Source organism: Pygocentrus nattereri, chromosome 28 (assembly GCF_015220715.1).
Source record: "Pygocentrus nattereri isolate fPygNat1 chromosome 28, fPygNat1.pri, whole genome shotgun sequence".
NCBI lineage: Eukaryota > Metazoa > Chordata > Actinopteri > Characiformes > Serrasalmidae > Pygocentrus > Pygocentrus nattereri.
The window spans coordinates 2041622-2061621 of NC_051238.1; the positions used below are offsets into that span (position 1 = coordinate 2041622).

At 42.4% G+C, this 20000-nt stretch overlaps 1 protein-coding gene across 4 annotated transcripts in view; it reads right to left on the reverse strand.

Annotated features, from left to right (window-relative positions):
- The window catches only part of atp2b3a (ATPase plasma membrane Ca2+ transporting 3a), an 88860-nt gene that overhangs the window by 67474 nt on the left and 1386 nt on the right, over nt 1–20000 (reverse strand). For all 4 annotated transcript variants that reach the window (XM_037535900.1, XM_037535903.1, XM_037535901.1 and 1 more), the window contains exon 2: nt 12453–12945. In XM_037535900.1, the coding sequence (XP_037391797.1) occupies nt 12453–12660 (208 nt within the window). In that variant the 5' untranslated portion in view covers nt 12661–12945. The remainder of the gene's footprint in view (nt 1–12452; nt 12946–20000) is intronic.

Genomic DNA, 20000 nt, shown 5'->3' on the forward strand with positions numbered 1-20000 from the left:
TCTGTTTTCTTTATTAACCTGACCTGCCGTCTGTCTTTTTGCCAAACGATGCAGAAAACGCAGCGAGACTGTCAGCAGCAGCGGCTGGACAATAGGTGACCGAGCGGTAGAACATTTACCCACTGTTACCATGGTAATAAAGGCTTCTGGGCAAAATGAACCCTCCTGTCCTTACTCAGGCGCTTATAAATGAGTTTTTAAATATGTGTATCTGCATGAAACTACCGGATTTAGTGGCTGTTCTGTTTAATACTCAACCACAAGGCGGTCAAAACAGTAAATAATCAGAATTTTTACATAAACAGCCTGTTCATTTAATAAGTACAGAGAGGCAGCGAGGCAACGAGGCAGCGAGGAAGAGGCCGTGGAGCTATTTCAATCATGTGGGCTGCACAATCATGTGGGCTATATAGTCCTATTACAATTATTGCACAGTCATATTATATGAGATGTTCTAATATTATTTAAGACTTCAATCTTTTTCCACAGTCGTTAGAGACAAATGTGAATAAAAGAAAGCACCCTGCTGAAAAAGGGACCATTTAGCTTCTTAATGGGAATCAGGTTCCCAGTTCCCAGTAGAGATTATTTCCTGCCGTTTCCTGTGTAGCATCCTTAGATCCCATAAGCGATCAAAGGCATTTAGAATCAGCCAGAGAGGTTGTTACAATGCCAAGCTTGTACCAGTAGAAGAACCCTTTTTGGTGCTATATATGGAAAGCTTTTCAAAAAGGTGCCGTGTAGAACCGTATAGAGCACATTATCCATCCATCTGAACATGTAAACAGCCCTTTAATCACGCAGAGGGTCCTTTGAGTGTACACAGTTCTATAAAGAACAGTTTTTGTTACTGAAGAACCATTGAAGAACCGTCTCTTTTAAGTGTGGGAAAAGTTTGAATATTGCGTGACTGAGTGATGGAAACTGGCCTTCAAATAAACACACTGTCAGTAGGAGTGTCTAATAGAGTGGACAGTGAGTGGACACAGTGTTTCAAAACTCCAGCAGCACTGCTGTGTCTGATCCACTCACACCAGCGCAACACACACAATACCTGCTCTGTGGAGGTCTTGACCACTGAAGAACAGGGTAAAAGGGGGTAACAGAGAAACAGATGGACTACAGTCTGTAACTGTAGAACTACAGAGGAAAACTATACGGTCAGTGGAGCTGATAAAGTGGACAGTGAGTGTAAAATAAAGAGCACATGTTCTATATAGAACAGTTTTCTTTACTAAAGAACCCTTGAAGAACCGTCTTTTTTAAGTGTGGCAATCGCTAAAGCCGAAGGAGTGATGTAAATTGGTTTTCGAGTAAACGATGGTGTACTGAGCCCTCAGATGATTGGCTCTACAGACGGACCAATCCCCTGATCTGAAGTTCTTTTGAAAAATAGCTGCACATGTGCTCCCAGATCTGCCTGGTGTTCTTGGGTTCCCAGAAGCGAGGTGCACATCATCAGGGTCTGACTGAGATCTCAGCCCTCATTAGGTGGCTGTGCAGACCAGCAATCAACACCGCCATAAAAAGACAGCAAACAGGTGTAAAGATGATTCTACTTAAAACATGAAGAGAGTTAAATCTTTCCATCTTGCTCGTTTCCAATCCTCTGATCACGGTAGCCTTACGCCATCTAAAGCTAGTTTAAGCTAGTCTAGTTTTAGACAGAGAGTCCCATCTCATTCACCAGCTTCTTGTTCAAACGAGAAACTGACTTCAGCTTCGTGGGTTTTAGTGTTTCAGCTTCTCGTTGCAGATGAAACGTATCAGGAAACCAGCTGGACTGATTATAAACACTAATGAGTCCATTCGTCTCCAAATTATCGATGATTGTTTTAAATCTCTCGCTTTGGGTGCAACCGCCTAAGCACTGGCCCTGTCAGGAGATCGCTACAGGCGACCATAGCCAGGAGTCCACGAGAGCACAACTGGCCTCGCTCTCTCTGGGTGGGTAGGACGCCCTACCTGCTCCCCGCCATCACTCAGCGTGATGCCAATCAGAGCAGGTGTCTGTTAGTTGACGTAACAGATCTGGTGGTTGGTGCTGTCCTCTCCTCCGAGTGCGTTCGGCCGTCCAGTGACGTTGCACAAGCAGCAGTTCGAAAAGATGCGGTGTCTGGATTCACAGGTCTTGGAGGAGGCCTGTGTTAGCCTTCACCCTCCTAGCATTGGTAGCATCGTGTAATCGAGGGAGTCCTAACTGGAATTGGAGACGACTAAATTGGGGAGAAAATTATTTTAAAAATTAATAAATCTCTCTCTTTGCTGTTTTGTTAGCTGGTTGTCTGTGTTGCTATGGTGACCAGCCGTCTGCGCTGATCTTCAGGGTTAAAGGGTGAATCAGCAGTTCTACATTAACTCCAGCGTTTAAGACCATTTACTGTTAAACTGTGTTGAAGGATCAGCAGAGCTTTATTTTACTGTAGAGGAGGATTATTTTATTATTACCTACTGATCTGATTCAGCTGTGGAGCCACGACAGGCCAGTAACAGAGCTGCATGCTGCTGACCGCTCGACTAGTGGCCTAGTAGTCAGCAAAAACATGACTTCATTCACATTTCTGCCCAAGTTTTGTAGACGCACATATCATGTGCAAAAGCTTGAATGGAAACCCGGCCTGTGCGCACAGCAGATTACATCGTCCTGCAGTCAGTCCACTTTAACCGCAGAGTCTAACCGCAGCTTTATCACATCTGCAGAGCTCTGTGGAGACTGTGCTGACATTGTGGCAGAGCTCGTAATCCTTCTGAGAGAAGCTGCGCATGAACCTTCAAACCAAACAATGCAGTGGAACCCAGGGTACATCCGTTGTACCCTACTTATTGCGATGCATTGAGAGAAACAGAGAACTTGACACATGCGCGAGTTTGTGGACCCCAGACAGTTCAGAGGGTAATTCGTTTGGGTCTTCAAACAAGGGCAGGTTGACAGAGGTGCCTCATGACTGTGTCCATATAATGCCTCGTCTTATTTATTCACAGTGTGAGCGCAGTAGATTTTCCACTCCATTAATATTTCAAATATATTAATCAAATTTATTTCTGCAGTGCATGAAAATGGCCAAGTGTATCTGTTAAATATCGATATTGAAACGCATTTATTAGTATGAGTGATTATCTGTGTGGAGTTGAGTGTAACGAAGGTTCCAGATGTAGCTGAACGTACTGACTGTGATCTGCTCTGTGCTTTAAATTCACCACGTACGTCTGCAATCAGACTCTCACACACAATGTACGTCACATAAACAAGATATCAGATCAGACCTGCTTTTCACAGAGTATCAATACCTACAGCGCTCGCTCCTGTCCTGCTAAAGGACCAGTAGATCAGATTTAACCTGAAGAGACTGGAAGACTCGTTTCTGAAGGTATCAGACAGTGAAGGGCATCGGACAGGATTCTGGAGATGGTCATACGTTTTAAATGGATTTGATGAACAGGTTCACACACAGTTATTATTGTTTGGTCCATTTCTGTGTGTGAAGTTCCCCCATACAGTTTAAAGTCAGTGTATTCTATAATATATTTAGTTAATATGGCAATATGTTCTGAAACATGTTGTAGGGTAACACTTTATTTGGATGGTCTCTTCTTTCTAAATGTTCAGTAACATTTTATTTAATGTAAGAGTTTATTAAATCTATCCCTAAACCTGACCCTAACCTTAACCTCAAGGCCTCAAGGCAAAACCTACACCTACTCCTAACCCTAACCCTGATCATAATGTTGTTGGTAATCAACTGTGGATCACCAGAAAGCTTGTTAATGATTTAAGTCTCTGCAGAGCATCTATAGGGCACCATTCAAATAAAGTACAACTCATTTTAATGTTTGGAACGTAGTTCAAGTCTCTAAAAATATGTTTGTATATTTTTTTACATATAAATTGATTGAGTTTTAGCTTTACGCACCTGCATGACTCACGTCGTGTGTTTTATGGAGCACAACAATGGTCTTTTTTTCAGACCTGCAGGGTCATGTGTATTACAACGCACAGAGTGACCCATATCAGGGCACAGTTGGCCAGGAGCATGTTCTAATGATCTAAAGCTCAATAGCTTGTGAAGGAGCTAAAGGACCGAGCTGCTCTATTAAATCACACCACATGGTCGGCACAATAGAACCCGTACTGCTCCGGCCTTGTTATCAGCTGAGATGACTTTGCATTTTATTACAGAGCATAAACAGTCCTACCTGACTGGATATATGCACCACAGTGGGTACAATTGTTTTTAAAATGAGGCACGATTTTGTCCATTGTAACTTAACATAGATTATTGTTTACAGTACATAGTCACACGGTCCATCCACTGGGGGGATATGCAGCACTGCATTGTCAGCTGCATAGTATTTATGCAGTTTTTATGCATCTGTATAATGTGGTGGACAGTAACTGAGTAACTGAGTAAATGTAATTAATTTCTGTACTTTAGTATTTTTGGTGTATCTGTACTGAAGTTTCTCCGTTCTGGACTTTCTCCTTTCACTCCACTACATTTCAGAGTCTAATATCCGACTTTTTCCTCCTACATTTTGAGAAATCTGTGGTTCCTTTTGGTTTCTGTGTGTATAAAAACGAAATTAGCTGCTGTTACTCCTGTGCTAAAAAAACCTGGCCTTGACCCTGAGAATTTTGCTAACTTTAGGCCCATTTCTAATCTTCCACTCCTGGCCAAAGTATTAGAGCGAACGGTTGCTTCTCAGCTACACGAACATCTGGAATCGAATGATTTGTACGAAGTGTTCCAGTCTGGTTTCAGGAGGAACCATAGCACAGAAACGACTCTACTCAGAGTTGTGAATGATTTGTTATTAGCTGCTGACCAGGGGATGCTAAATGTATTGATTCTTTTAGACTTGACTGCTGCGTTTGATACTGTTTGCCATAACCTGCTACTTACCAGGCTTGAGACACTTATAGGTATAAGTGGCACCGCTCTTTCCTGGTTTAAGTCCTACCTATCTGATAGGCAGCAGTTTGTTTCTATTGGTGGCTACAAGTCTGATTTGTGTGCGCTGTCCCGTGGTGTCCCCCAGGGATCTGTACTTGGCCCTCTACTTTTCATTTTATATATGCTTCCACTTGGCAACATCATTAGAAGGCATGGGCTCCAGTTTCACTGCTTTGCAGACGATGTGCAGATCTATGTTTACTCTAAACCATCTCATACCTGTCCGCCTGCTGTGCTAAGTGACTGCTTACTTGATGTACGTGCCTGGCTGGTTGAAAACTTTCTAAGCCTTAATGGTACTAAAACTGAGGCCATACTGATTTCCTCTCCTGCTACTGCCAGAAAGCTCAGTAACCTTGCTTTCTCTATACCAGGGTTTGTTGTCTCCTCCTCTGCTCAGGTTCGAAATCTGGGTGTAATTTTTGACACAACACTGTCGTTCGAACCCCACATAAAAAATGTCTGCAAAACAGCCTTTTTTCATTTAAAGAACATTTCCAGAATTCGCCCATTTCTGTCCTCTGCTGCTGCTGAGATCATTACTCATGCATTCGTGACCTCTAGATTAGACTATTGTAATGCAGTGTTGCATGGTCTCCCTACCCGGCTTTTAAACAGACTGCAGTATGTGCAAAACTCTGCTGCTAGGGTGTTGACCCATAAAAGATCTTGGGAACATATTACACCAGTATTGAGGGATCTCCACTGGCTTCCAGTCCAGTTTAGAGTACAGTATAAAATACTGGTAACTGTTTTTAAATCTCTCCATGATCTTGCCCCCACTTATTTGGGTAATCTACTTCAGATGTATGTTCCAACTCGCACTTTACGCTCCTCTTACTCTCATCTCCTAATTGTGCCTTCTACAAAATTCCGTACTCTAGGTGATAGAGCGTTTGGTGTTGCTGGCCCAAAACTCTGGAATGGGCTTCCACTACAGCTCCGTACATCATCATCTCTATCATGTTTTAAAGCCGGTCTTAAAACCTATCTCTTCCAGCTAGCATTTGAGTGAGAATTTCTCTCGAACTTCTATTTATTTTAGTTAAGTCTTTTATTATTGTTTTATTTTTATTGTTGTTATTTTATATATATATATATATATATATTTTTTTTTTTTTTTTTTTTTTTTCTTAGTTTATTTTATATATTGTTATAAATCTTAATGTATTATCTGTTTTACTTTTTTTGTATTGTACAGTGTCCTTGGGTCTCTTGAAAGGCGCTTTATAAAATAAAAGTATTATTATTATTATTACATGTCAAAATGAAAGAAGCGCAAAGCCAGAGCACCAATCAGGGCCCAGCGGTCACTTTGTTCTGAGCTGGTTTTGACCTGTTGGTCATACCGACCCAGTGCAGCACGCGGTTCAACATCAGCGCAGCAGCGTAAAACTTTGGGAGAGTCTGTTCAACATAAATGATGAACTAACCTAACTTTGTGTAAATAGAGCTCAATATAGAAATATGTCCACATATGCAGTCGAGACTGACGCGGCTTTTTTCTGAATTTCTACAAACACCATTTCATTTTATAGTAAATGAGTTTGGGCTGGTTTATGTTTATGAACAGACGCCTACAGATCAACATAGTAAAGGAGCTCATCTGTGATCCTGAGTTTAAAGCCAGTTTTTATTCAACTTAAACTTGGAACTAAGTTGTAAATAAATCTGAAACTGAAACTTTGCTTGTGTGTAAAAAGTGATTTCAGAGCCACTCGGTTCTCCCTGATGGAAACTGTTTACCTTCAGTGTTTTGTGCTTCTGATCATTTTAATAGACGTCAGCGTCACTAATTAATGACGTTCTATTAAAAGACTGGTTTACCAAGAGAGACGCTGGAGGACTTTCACCTGAAATGAGTTCATGTAGCCAGTCTGGTTATAAAAATGATAACAGGACATCAGAGCCAGAATTACTCTTTTAGTACTTTTACTTTATACTTAAGTACATTTGATGGTAAATACTGTGCAATGTCATTTGACTGAATGCCCTCAGAGGAGAACACTAAGGCTAGATTACACAGCAGGTAAACGCGGCCCAAATCCGATTTTTTTGTTTGGTTGTTCAGATTATCTTTCAAATGTGATCTGTATGCGACAGTCTGAGCAGATCAGCTCCTAAACTGACTCACATGTGCTAAAGAACAGAGCATCACACGACTCATCCAGAGCTAAACACTCCTGAAAAACACCCCCACACCATGATCCCCCCTCCACCAAACTTTACACTCGGCACAATGCAGTCAGACAAGTACCGTCTCCTGGCAACCGTTAAACCCAGACTCGTCCGTCGGATTTCCAGATGGAGAAGCGTGATTGGTCACTCCAGAGAACTCGTCTCCACTGCTCTAGAGTCCAGTGGCGGCGCTTTACACCACTGCATTCCACACTTTGCATTGCGCTTGGTGATGTAAGGCTTGGATGCCGCTGCTCGGCCATGGAAACCCATTCCATGAAGCTCTCTACGCTGTTCTTGAGCTGATCTGAAGGCCACATGAAGTTTGGAGGTCTGTAGTGATTGACTCTGCAGAAAGTCGGTGACCTCTGCGCACTATGACCCTCAGCATCCGCTGACCGCTCTGTCATTTTACGTGGCCGACCACTTCGTGGCTGAGTTGCTGTCGTTCCCAATCACTTCCACTTTGTTATAATCCCACTGACAGTCGACTGTGGAATATTTAGTAGTGAGGAAATTTCACGACTGGACTTGCTGCACAGGTGGCGTCCGATCACGGTACCACGCTGGAATTCACTGAGCTCCTGAGAGCGACCCATTCTTTCACTAATGTCTGTAGAAGCAGTCTGCAGGCCTAGGGGCTCGGCTTTATACACCTGTGGCCATGGAAGTGACTGGAACACCTGAATTCAGTGATTTGGATGGGGAGTGAATACTTTTGGAAATATAGTGTACTTTTATTTTGCAACTGAAATGTTTACTTTTGCTGCTGGGTGCGTGGAGGTGTGATAGGTCTGGAGACTCCACTGTGTCACAGTGTTTGTGTTTGCACAGACACGTCCACCACCAGCAGAGCAGATAACCGCAAGCTACACTAGATTTTGGCACAGGCCTATGTGATTATTGACTGAATTGGGTGGGTCCACCAGGTATTAATAATCAGACCAGCACAGAATCTCAGGATACAATTCCCACAAACAACTTTACGATCCGATATTTACAGCAGTTACGGTTTGTCTCACTTGTAACATCAGCACTAAATGAGCAAACACTTACAAATCAGTGTGTCCTCAACTTCAGAGCCTCTCCACCTCCACAGAAACACCACAGTCCAAAACATGTGGTCTGATAACACGGCAAGAGCCAGAGATCAGTTTAGAGATCTATGAGTCAGGAGGAAATAAACTCCTCCATCCTAGACTCTGTTACTCGGAGTCTGTAATTCAGACAGTTATTCTGATGCTGAGAGTGTCTCCTTTAACAAGACACCATGATCATGACTGCAGCCCAGAGTCTGTGGGAACAGCTCCCCCTTTACTTTGGGAAAAACCTGTGATGTTATGGTAAAATAACAGCAGAGCTAGAACGCTTCTCAACCTTTTATACAACTAACTGTTGCATAAACGACGTTTTTAAGGATTCATGGGAACCTGGCTGGCACTTCAAACAGTTAACCGAGTACTTCAATACACATCCCTCATCATTGGGTCTACACCTCTGGCAGGCAGGTTGCATCGCTGCACAGCTGCAGCGCCGCAGGAGCTCAACTGTTCTGAACATGCAGGGCGTACCTGATGTTCCAGGACAATAGAGTTACAGTCATTATCCTATCATCTCAGTGACCGTGTAATCGAGGCACAGTAGGGAGGTCTCTGTAACTCCCAACACTACACACTACACACACACACACACACACACACATGCAGTGCTCTACTGACACACACCATCACTGACATAAAAGGGGAACTCCACTAATTTCTCACAATCTCTGCAAAACTAAATGGTCAAAATGTAAACGATCTCTTAGAGAGTAAAATTATCTTAAATCTAGTCAATATATCTGATATTCCTCATTATGAGGTTGTTGTAAGAATATTGAGAGATTATTGAACTTATTTCTAGACATTTTTACTTGTTTTAAGTAATTTTCTTTGTGTTTTTTTCCATTGGCAGATTATTTTACTTATTTCAAACATTATTTCTTCAAATTATATGCATTATTTCTCAAAACAAGTTAAATGATCTGCCAATGGAACCACCTGAAGAAGTGAAAAACCAACCTAAAACAAGTAAATCAATCTATGAATAAGTTTAATAATCTTATAATATTCTTACAGCAGTCTTATAGTGAGAAATGTGAGATATACTGACTAGGTTTAGATAATTTCACTCACTAAGAGAATTTTTTGCAGTGTAAACAGAGTCATTCAGAGTGGTTTGGTGTGAAACTTACAGAGTCAGAGCTGTTCACAGTGGTGGTGATAGGAACCAGACGTCCCTCTAAAAGCTCCTCACAGAAAGTTCCTACATGAACTGGTTCTGAATTCACTGCCTGATGACTGAGATGCTGTTTTATGAGAGTTTAGAGAACTTCAACTCCATTCATGGTGGAGGGAGACATGCAGGGCGCTGTGCGGCAAAATAGTCCCCAAAGAAAACTCATTATTCCAGATTTTCCACTGTTCCACTGAACTCAGAAGACTCGTGTAGGTTCTCTGGTGGTTCTGGATAGTAAATAAATATCTATATCTGTGTTGTAGTCATGGCGACCCCTGGTTCCTATCACCACCACTAGATATTTAAGTCCATTGAATCTTTGAAAGTTAAGTGAAATTCCTCTTTAAGGATACATTTTTAACCACACTTTGGTTATCATTGAGATATTTTTAATACATACAATAAATTTTACAGCCCCTTTAAAGTGCCCATATTGTGGAAAACAATATTGCCAAAAGTTTTCAGTCACCCATCCAAATCCACTGAATTCAGGTGTTCCAGTCACTTCCATGGCCACAGGTGTATAAAGCCGAGCCCCTAGGCCTGCAGACTGCTTCTACAGACATTAGTGAAAGAATGGGTCGCTCTCAGGAGCTCAGTGAGTTCCAGCGTGGTACCGTGATCGGACGCCACCTGTGCAGCAAGTCCAGTCGTGAAATTTCCTCACTACTAAATATTCCACAGTCCACTGTCAGTGGGATTATAACAAAGTGGAAGCGATTGGGAACGACCTCCAAATTTCATGTGGCCTTCATGAGTCTGGGTTTGGCGGTTGCCAGGAGACGGTACTTGTCTGACTGCACTGTGCCAAGTGTAAAGTTTGGTGGAGGGGGGATCATGGTGTGGGGCTGTTTTTCAGGAGTTGGGCTCGGCCCCTTAGTTCCAGTGACAGGAATTCTTAATGCTTCAGCACCAACAGGGCTGCACATATCATTTGCATATATCAGACCTAAAGGTACAGTAACAAAAACAGCCTGTTTAAGGGGTAAAGACAGGTTGGAAATGCTGATGTAGAAATGAATTAAGGCTGTTTTTCTGATAGATAAAACATCAGGGAAAATATAAAATGTGAGAAAATGCAGCCTTTATGTATTTTACATATAAAGTTACCATCTGGAAGATATGGAATTTTATTATGACAACAACACCATCTGGCAACCATGCTCCATGTAAAGACTGTTATAAAGCCCTCAGATGCAGGTTTTCAATCCACAAATTTAAAGAATTTTTAAATCTTAGTGGGAAAAACCTGAAATAAAAAAAAATGTTTTACGCTAGGAGCCCGGATGAGCTGGAAAAGATGGGATAGCTTTAAAGCCAAATGCAGGAAAATGTGATGGAAAAGCGTTATCCAAATAAATAATGAAATATCGAGGTGAAAAACAATTGGCTGTACAGACGGTCCAATCGCGGCGTAGAGGTTTACGAAGGTTGCGTTCGACATTCTGAAATGCCAGTTCCCAGATCTGTCTGCTCTGTTTGCGATCCCTCATGCGAGTTGGGCGTCATCTGGGTAATATAATATCTGTAATAATACAGAGCCGCAGAGCCAGAGCCAGTTTATGAGGAGTCTGGCCTCTTCCTATTTCCCCCATTATATAAAAAACAGGACTGATAAACAGCAGAGGTCACCCGCGAGCGAGTCCTCAATGAATGGGAGTAAATGGAGCTCAACGGCTAAAATCGAGAAGTTCAAATAGTTTATAAAAACTTGACCTGAGCTTTCCTTTCATTTTAGACAGTAGAAGGATGTGTTTCACTAAAAAAAGCAAAGAAAACTCACCTTTATGTTTCGTTTGTTCTACAGCAAACAGGTTTTGGGCAGCAGGACGCCAACATTACTGCTAGTGACATCATCAACGTACATGAGGTGTCGTTTTAAGCTCCTATAACTCGAGTTTAAAATCTAAATATAACAGTGGTGTAAGAATGTTTTATGATGTTCTGTGTTCAGGAAATAAATGTTTTCTTGCAGTTCCAAGATTTAGAAACTAGGATTCATTCATTTTGGACTCGCTTGGAGCGCCCTCTAGTGTTTGAGAAATCTGGAAGACATTACAGAGGGATAATTCTCCTCTCTACAGGCTCTTTGGCAGAGCCACAGTTTCATGCCAGCGGGTTCAAGCCAGTGTCGTTCAGCGCAAACGCCGACACTTGTCTGGGTTTTTCTTAGCGAGTTTTAAGCTGATCAACATTTCAGTGATTTTATGCTGGTTTCTGATAAATGTGTGAGACATTTGTGTTGGACTAACTTATATTTTAGGCTTTAGGCTAAAACAAGCTCTGGTTTGAACACCTGTAGAGATTCACAGGCTAAATGCTGTACCTACTACAGCTGATGTGACCTGGGTAAACCAACAGCTTACATACACATATAGCTCAATAACCTACTCTTGATACGGGGCTTTATGGGTACACTTACACAACATGTGCAGGAATAACACTTTACCTTAAGCTGCTTACACTGCATCACAGTAACATTTCGGCTAAAACCCCATAGAAACCATTAGGGGTTTGCTTTGGTGTCTGATGGTTTTGTAATGTGTTTAGTCTGATGGTTTAACTGGTTAGCAGTGGTTGATGCGTATACTGGTGACGCTTTGCTCATGGCGACACAGAAAACAGTCACTGTTTACCTCAGAGATGCTATAAATGAGGAGAGCAGCCACTGGTTGAAATATGAATGCAATGCTCGTTACTTTACTATAAGGACTTTGTTTACATGGCACAGTTGCACTGTCCTACGTGTTCCACTGGCTTGAAACACCCAGAGTGAAACTGCGGGTGTAAATCTACGGCTCTGGTTCTGCAGTCGGTTCTCTGGGATGGAGATCTCAGCCCTCACTTGGTGGCCATTGCTGAGCTGCAGACAACACGGCCATAAACAGACGGCAAATGGCTGTAAAGAAGATTCTACTTAAAGCAAAACTGAGTAAAATCTCTCCATCTTGCTCGTTTCGATGCCCCAGTCATGGTCGTCTACGTCATCTGAAGTTTCTGTAGTGGATGAAAATAACACTTAATTTGCATTTTTGTTGGACTCACCATCTGTAGGTGAGGTCTTGAGTCTGTGGCAGAGTCCTTCAGTGTCGCCATAACTCTCCTGGATCTTCTGCAGCGCCTCGGCTCCTCGGAACTCCATCAGTGCCCGCAGTTCCTCCAAAGAAACCTCGAAATCCTCCGCACAGGCCTTCCCGTCCATCCCCGGCTTCTTGGGGTGGAAATCCACCGAGCTATTGGCCATGTCGCCCATGGTGCAGCCAGTCGGGTCTTAATGATTTACTCCTGCTGTTCCTGCCTCAGATCTCTGAAGCTCTGGGTGAAGTTCTCCATGCTGGGTGATGATCAGACTGTCTCACTTGATTATTTTAAGGTGCAGTGATGAACCGGAGCTCCGTTTGGAAAATAATCCCCCTTCACCGAAAGGTCAACATGGAAGGTGGTGGCCATTGTACCAATCCATTCCTCCACACGGTTACTGGCTGGGATTAAGGGACAGGGTGGACGTAGTTGTACAAAGGTGATGGCAGCATGGAACCTGAAAAAGAATGGAGAGGAGAACCATTATCAAAACAGGCCTTCTCGTCCAACATCAGTGTCTGACCTCACAAATGTGCTTCTGGAATAACGGTCAAATATTCCCATAAACACACTCCTAACCCTTGTGGAAAGCCTTCCAAGAGGAGTTGAAGCTGTTATAGCTGCAAAGGGTGGACCAACATCATACTAAACCCTATGGATTAAGAATGAGTGATGAGTGAAAGTGTCATTACAGTAATAGCACCACAAGTAATCTTCACCAAGCAGGATTTCTCTCAGACTAAAAGCCAATTTTTATTTACCATACAAAAAATGATGTCAAGTAAAATTATCTTAACTATAGTCAATTAATCTAATATTTCTCCTGTTGGGATTGCTCGAAGCATAAAGGTTATTTACCTTATTACTAGACATTTTTGCTTGTTTTAAGTAAATTTATCATGTAAGTTTATCTCACTATGCTGGCAGATAATTGTGACAATTTTACTTGATAAAATGACCTAAAACGCGTAAAGAATTTTTGGAAATGAGCCAGATAATCTTATAAAAAGTGCACAACTATCTCCAAATCGTAAATATTAGATATATTGGCAAGATTTAGGATCATTCACTCGACAAGAGACAGTGTATTTTTTTTTTTGCACTGTATGCAGTGAATCAATGCAGAGTTGATGCCAGGTTTGTCAAACTGGGGACCTTCTGGGCCAAAGTGCTGTGGAGATCAGCATCCATCTTCATCTAATGCTCTGAATTCAGTTCATGACAGCCTTGATAATTAGCTGATAAGCTGAATCAGGTGTGTTTAATGAGGCAGTGAGCTGAAGCCTGCAGAGTTTTGGCCCACGAGGACTAGAGCCTGACACACATGGTCTATGTCAGGGTTTCCCAACCTGTGGGCTGTGGACCACAGGTGGGCCGTGAAGCACTCTCGTGGTCCAAGGGCTTGAACTCGAGGGAGGCAGTCGTTCATAGTGGTGGATCTGCTTCCAACCGAACCCTGTTCAGTTCACACGTGTTTTATGATGAAATGAGGGAATCATCAGTAGAGCCGGCTTTCCTCTTCTTCTACCAGGACGTCACAACAACTGTTAGTATAAACGCCTGTTTAAACGTCTGACTTATTGCTGTCATATCATTCCTGCAGCTCACAAAAACGACAGACCAGCCATAAAATAATAGCTGTGATCTATGTTTGATTTCTGGCCGAACATCAGCGACAAGAGTAGTTAAACTCAGCTTGATAAACCAATGACAAAGATGCAGAAATCAGGTAAGGTTTATTTATTATTAGTGGGCTGGAGGTCAGGGAACCGGCCCTGTGACCGGAAGGTTGCCGGTTCGATCCCCTCAGCCGACAGTATGTGACTGAGGTGTCCTTGAACAAGACACCTAACCAACAAACTGCTCCCCAGGCACTGTGGATAGGGCTGCCCACCGCTCCGGGCAAGTGTGCCCACTGCCCCCTAGTGTGTGTGTGCTCACTGGTGTGTATGTGGTGTTTCACTTCACGGATGGGTTAAATGCGGAGGTGAAATTTCCCGGTTGTGGGACTAATAAGGGTGACTTATTGCTGATCGTAGCGACACTGATCCAAAAGCCTGAGCGGAGAGAGGTTTATTTCAGACGAGGCACTAAAACCCTGAAAACTAAAGAGACTCCAGACCAAACTGTGACTACTGTGGGAGCCACGAGAGCATTTTCAGTGAAATCGAGATGCACTGCAGCTCCAAATCATAGTCCACATCCACGTTTTTTATTTTACCTGTTTTAACATAATGATAAGTTTTGGTTTCTGTTGTTGAAGTGAAATGGACCATCCGATCTTTTTCAGGCCCTAATTCACAAGTGTTCAGTTTGAGCAACTAAGAAAAAAATAATAATTAATAAACAGTTGATTTTGTTTTTATTTGTGGGCCTTGGGGTGAAAAAGGTTGAGAGCCCCTGATCTACGCCATCATGAGCATCACACCACTTCTTTCATCTGTCGTGCAGTGGGAGCTTTTTATCATCTATACTCATCACTGCAGACCACTAGTTTGTCAGTAATTTACTCCTCAATTTGATTCATGTTCATCCAACTCTCAACTGAAAGAGAAGCTGGAAAAGCGTGTGGGAGGAAATGTGATGCTACCAAGTGGACAAATCACATTTATGGTCACTGCAATGTGTAGTTACAGTTGTGAGAACATTTTTTCCTTTAAAAATGAAACTTATCATAAATAAAAAACCTTTCAGCCTCACTTTAAAGATTTTCCTAACCTGAAATTTTCACTCACCTTGTACCTGTGTGAACGTGACGTGACAATAAACGAAATACATTTGATTTATTATTTTCAGCAGTGTAAATTTAGGGGTTAGGGTTTGGGACAGACACCTTCCAGCAGAAAGTTCCCTGTAAGGTATGAGAAGCAACTCTTTAAAGAGCCCCAGGGTGACCTGAAAGCAGCTGAAGAACAGTTACACTGTGAATGATAAGTAGTGAGCTGCCCCGTCACCTTGCTCCTACATCCCGCGCCAACTCACTGCTCAAAAAAGAAGCTATATCTTACATCTAAAGATAAGCCTATCTTTGTTTATGCTCATGATCAGGCTTAACACAGCCAATACCTGATCCATTCAAATATGATCAGCTCCAATTTTCGATCCTCTAGACCAGAGGTCACTAATTGGTGGACCGAGCCTGGTCCCAGACGCTGTCCTTCACGGACCTGGATCTTTAACCGATAAACTTTGACGGGGTGGTCCTGTTTTAATCGCTGTAACATTTCTAGCCTTTACGGTAGCTTTAGTGGCCGGGGACTCACAGACCAATCGCATGTGCTGTAAATATCACACCTGATGCTACTCAGCCAATCAGATCTGTGCATCACGATGAGCTCTGAGACTCGAGTGAGTGGTGCTCACACAGTGAAGGGACGAGGCGAGAAACAGCAGTCAGAGAAGAAAGTGAGTCAGAGGGAAGTTATTCCACATGACGTGATCTAAAAAAGAGGAAACTGACAGTAAATGTTGTTGAAATCTGACTGAACTGGACTTTATTTGATCTGATATTCAGCTGTTTGACTGTATAAGATGTTGATATTCCTACTCGGCTACTTCAGTAAACAGTATATGGCCCTGACTCATGATGCAAGTTAGACGTTACGATGTTCTGGACCTTCCCTTGAGGACGTTTTCTTTGACTGGACCTCATTGAATTTTAATTCAAGACCCCTGCTCTAGAATATAAAGAGGTAGGAAGCTTATTTTCATATGGCAGCTATCTGCCGTATCAGTATTGCGAGGGCCAATATTGTGATAACAATTAACAAACGATATATTGCACCATCCTGTGGCTGACTGAGAATTTCCCACAGCAATGTTTTAAAAAAATAACTTGCCTAACTAAACTAAAGCATCACTATAACCTGAGCTGTTATGTTGATTCGCTTCATTGTATTAAAGCTATATGACCCGAATGAAATCGGTCAATATGAGGTGTGTTTAGGTCTGACTAAGATTTAGAAACCCAAAATTCTCAATTTGAATATAGTGACTAGGTGGGTGATATGACAAAAATATAGCATTAATACTTCATTTTCTCTGATGATGCAGCTCCTCGCTACTACTACGAATCTAATAAAACTACTAATCTAATAAATAAGACTATCAAAAACTATGAATAAAGAGATTTATTGTGCTGCTCTAAATCCAGCTAAACAGGGTTAATTATCCTTTCTTGCAGTGGGTTAAGATGTAAACCGAGCAGTTCTGAGCAGTTTGGTGTGAAACTCTGTTGTATAGAAACTGACCGAGTCAGAACTGTGCACAGTTGTGGTGATAGGAACCAGACGTCCCCCTCTAAAATCTCCCTCACAGAAAGTTATTCCATGAATTTGGCATAAAACGTATTTTTAAACTCCATTCATGGTGGACGGAGACATGCAGGGTGTTGTGAGGCAAAATAGTCCCCACAGAAAACATCATTTTCAGATTTTCCACTATTTTCCCATCATCAACATTCCGTATAAACTCAGAAGGCTCGTGTAGGTTCTCTGGTGGTTCTGGATGGTAAATAAAATGTCTAAATTTGTTTTGTAGTCATGGCGACCCCTGATTCCTATCACCACCACTGTAAAGACAGAGTCCATTGAATTTTGGAAAATTAAGTGAAATTCCTCTTTAAGGATATGTTTTGACCACACTTTGGTTATCATTGAGATATTTTTAATACATGCAATCAATGTTACAGCCCCTTTAAAGCGCCCATATTGTGGAAAACACATACATTATATTGCCAAAAGTATTCAGTCACCCATCCAAATCACTGAAATTCAGGTGTTCCAATCACTTCCATGGCCACATCTGTGTTGTCGTCATGGCGACGCCTGGTTCCTATCACCATCACTGTAAAGACATCTGAACCGTTTCACACCAAACCGCTCTGAACGACTCTGTTTACATATTGATTACATTAATTAATCATGTTCAGGCACATTTTTTGAGAAATCAGTAAAATTCCCCTTTAATAAGATTCTGTGCATTCAATTCAGTAAGACTGACAATCCCGTCTAGCTAATCTTCCACATTTGGAGTAAATTAGATTTTTCTGCAGAACTTCTGCCTTAAATCAGGATTTTTTGTCTGCATGGTGTCAGACGTATCTATGCTAAAGTAAATATTCCTCACTCTGGCCTTCTGGGACATTATTTTGTCTTGTAATGTGTAACTAGAAAGCGAAACATCATGAATAAACTTGAAGTTAATAAAACTGCAAAGATCTGATGCACAACACTGATGACTGTTTTTATATAGCTCCAAGTGGTTGCTATGGTGTTGCTACAAGGTTGCTATGGTATTCCAGCTTGTTGTTAGGGTGTTTCATGGTTGTTAGATGATTGCAAAGGTGTTGATAGGCTGTTGTTGTGCTATCCCAGGTGGTTGCCAACATGGTGCAAGGTCATTGCTATGATATCCCAGGTGGTTGCTAAGATGTTGCTAGATTGTTGCTATAATACTCTAGGTGGTTGTTAAGGTGTTGTTAGGCCATTGCTATGGCATCCCCAGTGGTTGCTTAAGTGTTGCTAGGTTGTTGCTATAATATCCCAGGTGGCTGCTAAGGTGTTGTTAAGCCATTGCTATGGTTTTCCAGGTGGTTCATAAGGTATTGCTAGGCCATTGCTATGATATGCCAGGTGGTTGCTAAGGTGTTGCTAGACCATTGCTATGGTACCCCTGGTGGTTGCTATGATGTTGCTAGGTTGCTAGGGCTAGGATGTCACTAGGTATTTGCTAGGATATCCCAGGCGATAGCTAACATGGTGCTAGGGCATTGCTATGGTATCCCCGGTGGTTGCTAAGGTGCTGCTAGGTCATTTCTATGATATCCCAGGTGGTTGCTAAGGTGCTGCTAGACCATCGCTATGGTATCCTTGGTGGTTGCTATGATGTTGCTAGGTCTTTGCTATGATATCCCATGTGGTAGCTAATATGGTATTAGGACATTACTATGGTATCGCTATGGTATCCTTGGTGGTTGCTAGGATGTTGCTAGGTCTTTGCTATTATATCCCATGTGGTAGCTAATATGGTGCTAGGACATTGCTATGATATCCCAGGTGGTTGATAAGGTGCTGCTAGGTATTTGCTATTATATCCCAGCTGGTTGCTAGGGTGTTGCTAGGCCATTGCTATGGTACCCTCAGTGGTTGAGAAGGTCTTGCTAAGTCATTACTATGATAACCCAGGTGGTTGCTAAGGTTATGCTAGGCCATTGCTAAGGTATCCCAGGTTTCTGCTAAGTTGTTGCTAAAATATCCCAGGTGGTTGCTAGGGTGTTGCTAGGCCTTTGGTCTGGTATTCCATCCTGCAGGGTTCGATGGCTCTAGCTCAACGGGTACTTGTTGAACTGATGAGGATCAATAAGTTGACTTTTTCAAATGTTTTCATTTTTGTGCCCCCATTTCAGAACCATGTCACAATGTGACTCCCCCACATTATCATAAACACAATGCAACCTCTAAAAGCTCCCCCTATAAAAGCTCCCTCACAGAAAGTTATTACATGAAATTATTCCATGAATTTGGCATAAAACATATTTTTAAACTCCATTCATGGTGGAGGGAGACATGTAGGATGCTGTGAGGCAAAATAGTCCCCACAGAAAACATCATTTTCAGATTTTCCACTATTTTCCATCATCAACATTCCATATGAACTCAGAAGACTCGCGTAGGTTCTCTGGTGGTTCTGGATGGTAAATAAAGTGTCTATATCTGTGTTGTAGTCATGGCGACTCCTGGTTCCTATCACCACCACTGTAAAGACGTCTGAACCATTTCTGAATCCCTCCGTTTACATCTAGATCACATTAATGATGCATGTTCATGCACATGTTGAGAAATCAGCGGAATTCCCCTTTAATAAGACACTGTACAATTCACTTCCAGAACCAGGAGAACAGAGCACACCGGATGGTTTTGGCCCAGAATGCATCTCTGATATGCGTACAGAATATGAAGCAGCTAGTCGAGCCCAGAGTCCAAACTCAACAGGGTTTCTCTTCTCATGGGTGAGCAGATGAGCACTGTATTCCTTCTAGCCCTGAACACAAACAATATTCACTTAATTCTCATTTTAATGACACCCTGTCTTTAATCTGGGCTTGGCTTTGATGTCTGTGAAGCACTCTGAGTCGCCCTCAGCTCTGCAATGTGCTACATAGATCAGCCTGCCTCGCCTCAAACGCTCAGCTGCCCCCAGCCTTCACTCGCTCAGTCTCTTTCCTTCAGCTCTCGTGGTCAAGCCTGCCTCGCGCCGCTATTCTGGCTTGAATAATCGGAATTAAGCACGTGCGTTTGTGCTCATGTCAGCCGGTGCAGCAGTAATATCACTCTCGCTCTCTTTTTGTCCTCTTTTCTCTCTTGCTCTTTATTCCCCAACCTGAGCTGAAGCGGAGCAGAGCCTGCGGGTAATCCTTTGAGGGATTTCTATCCTTAAATACTCCTTTTCGGCCAATGCGCTGCGCGTAATTGCGCCTCCGAAAGCCCGGAGTGGGCGGCGCGTGAGAAAACG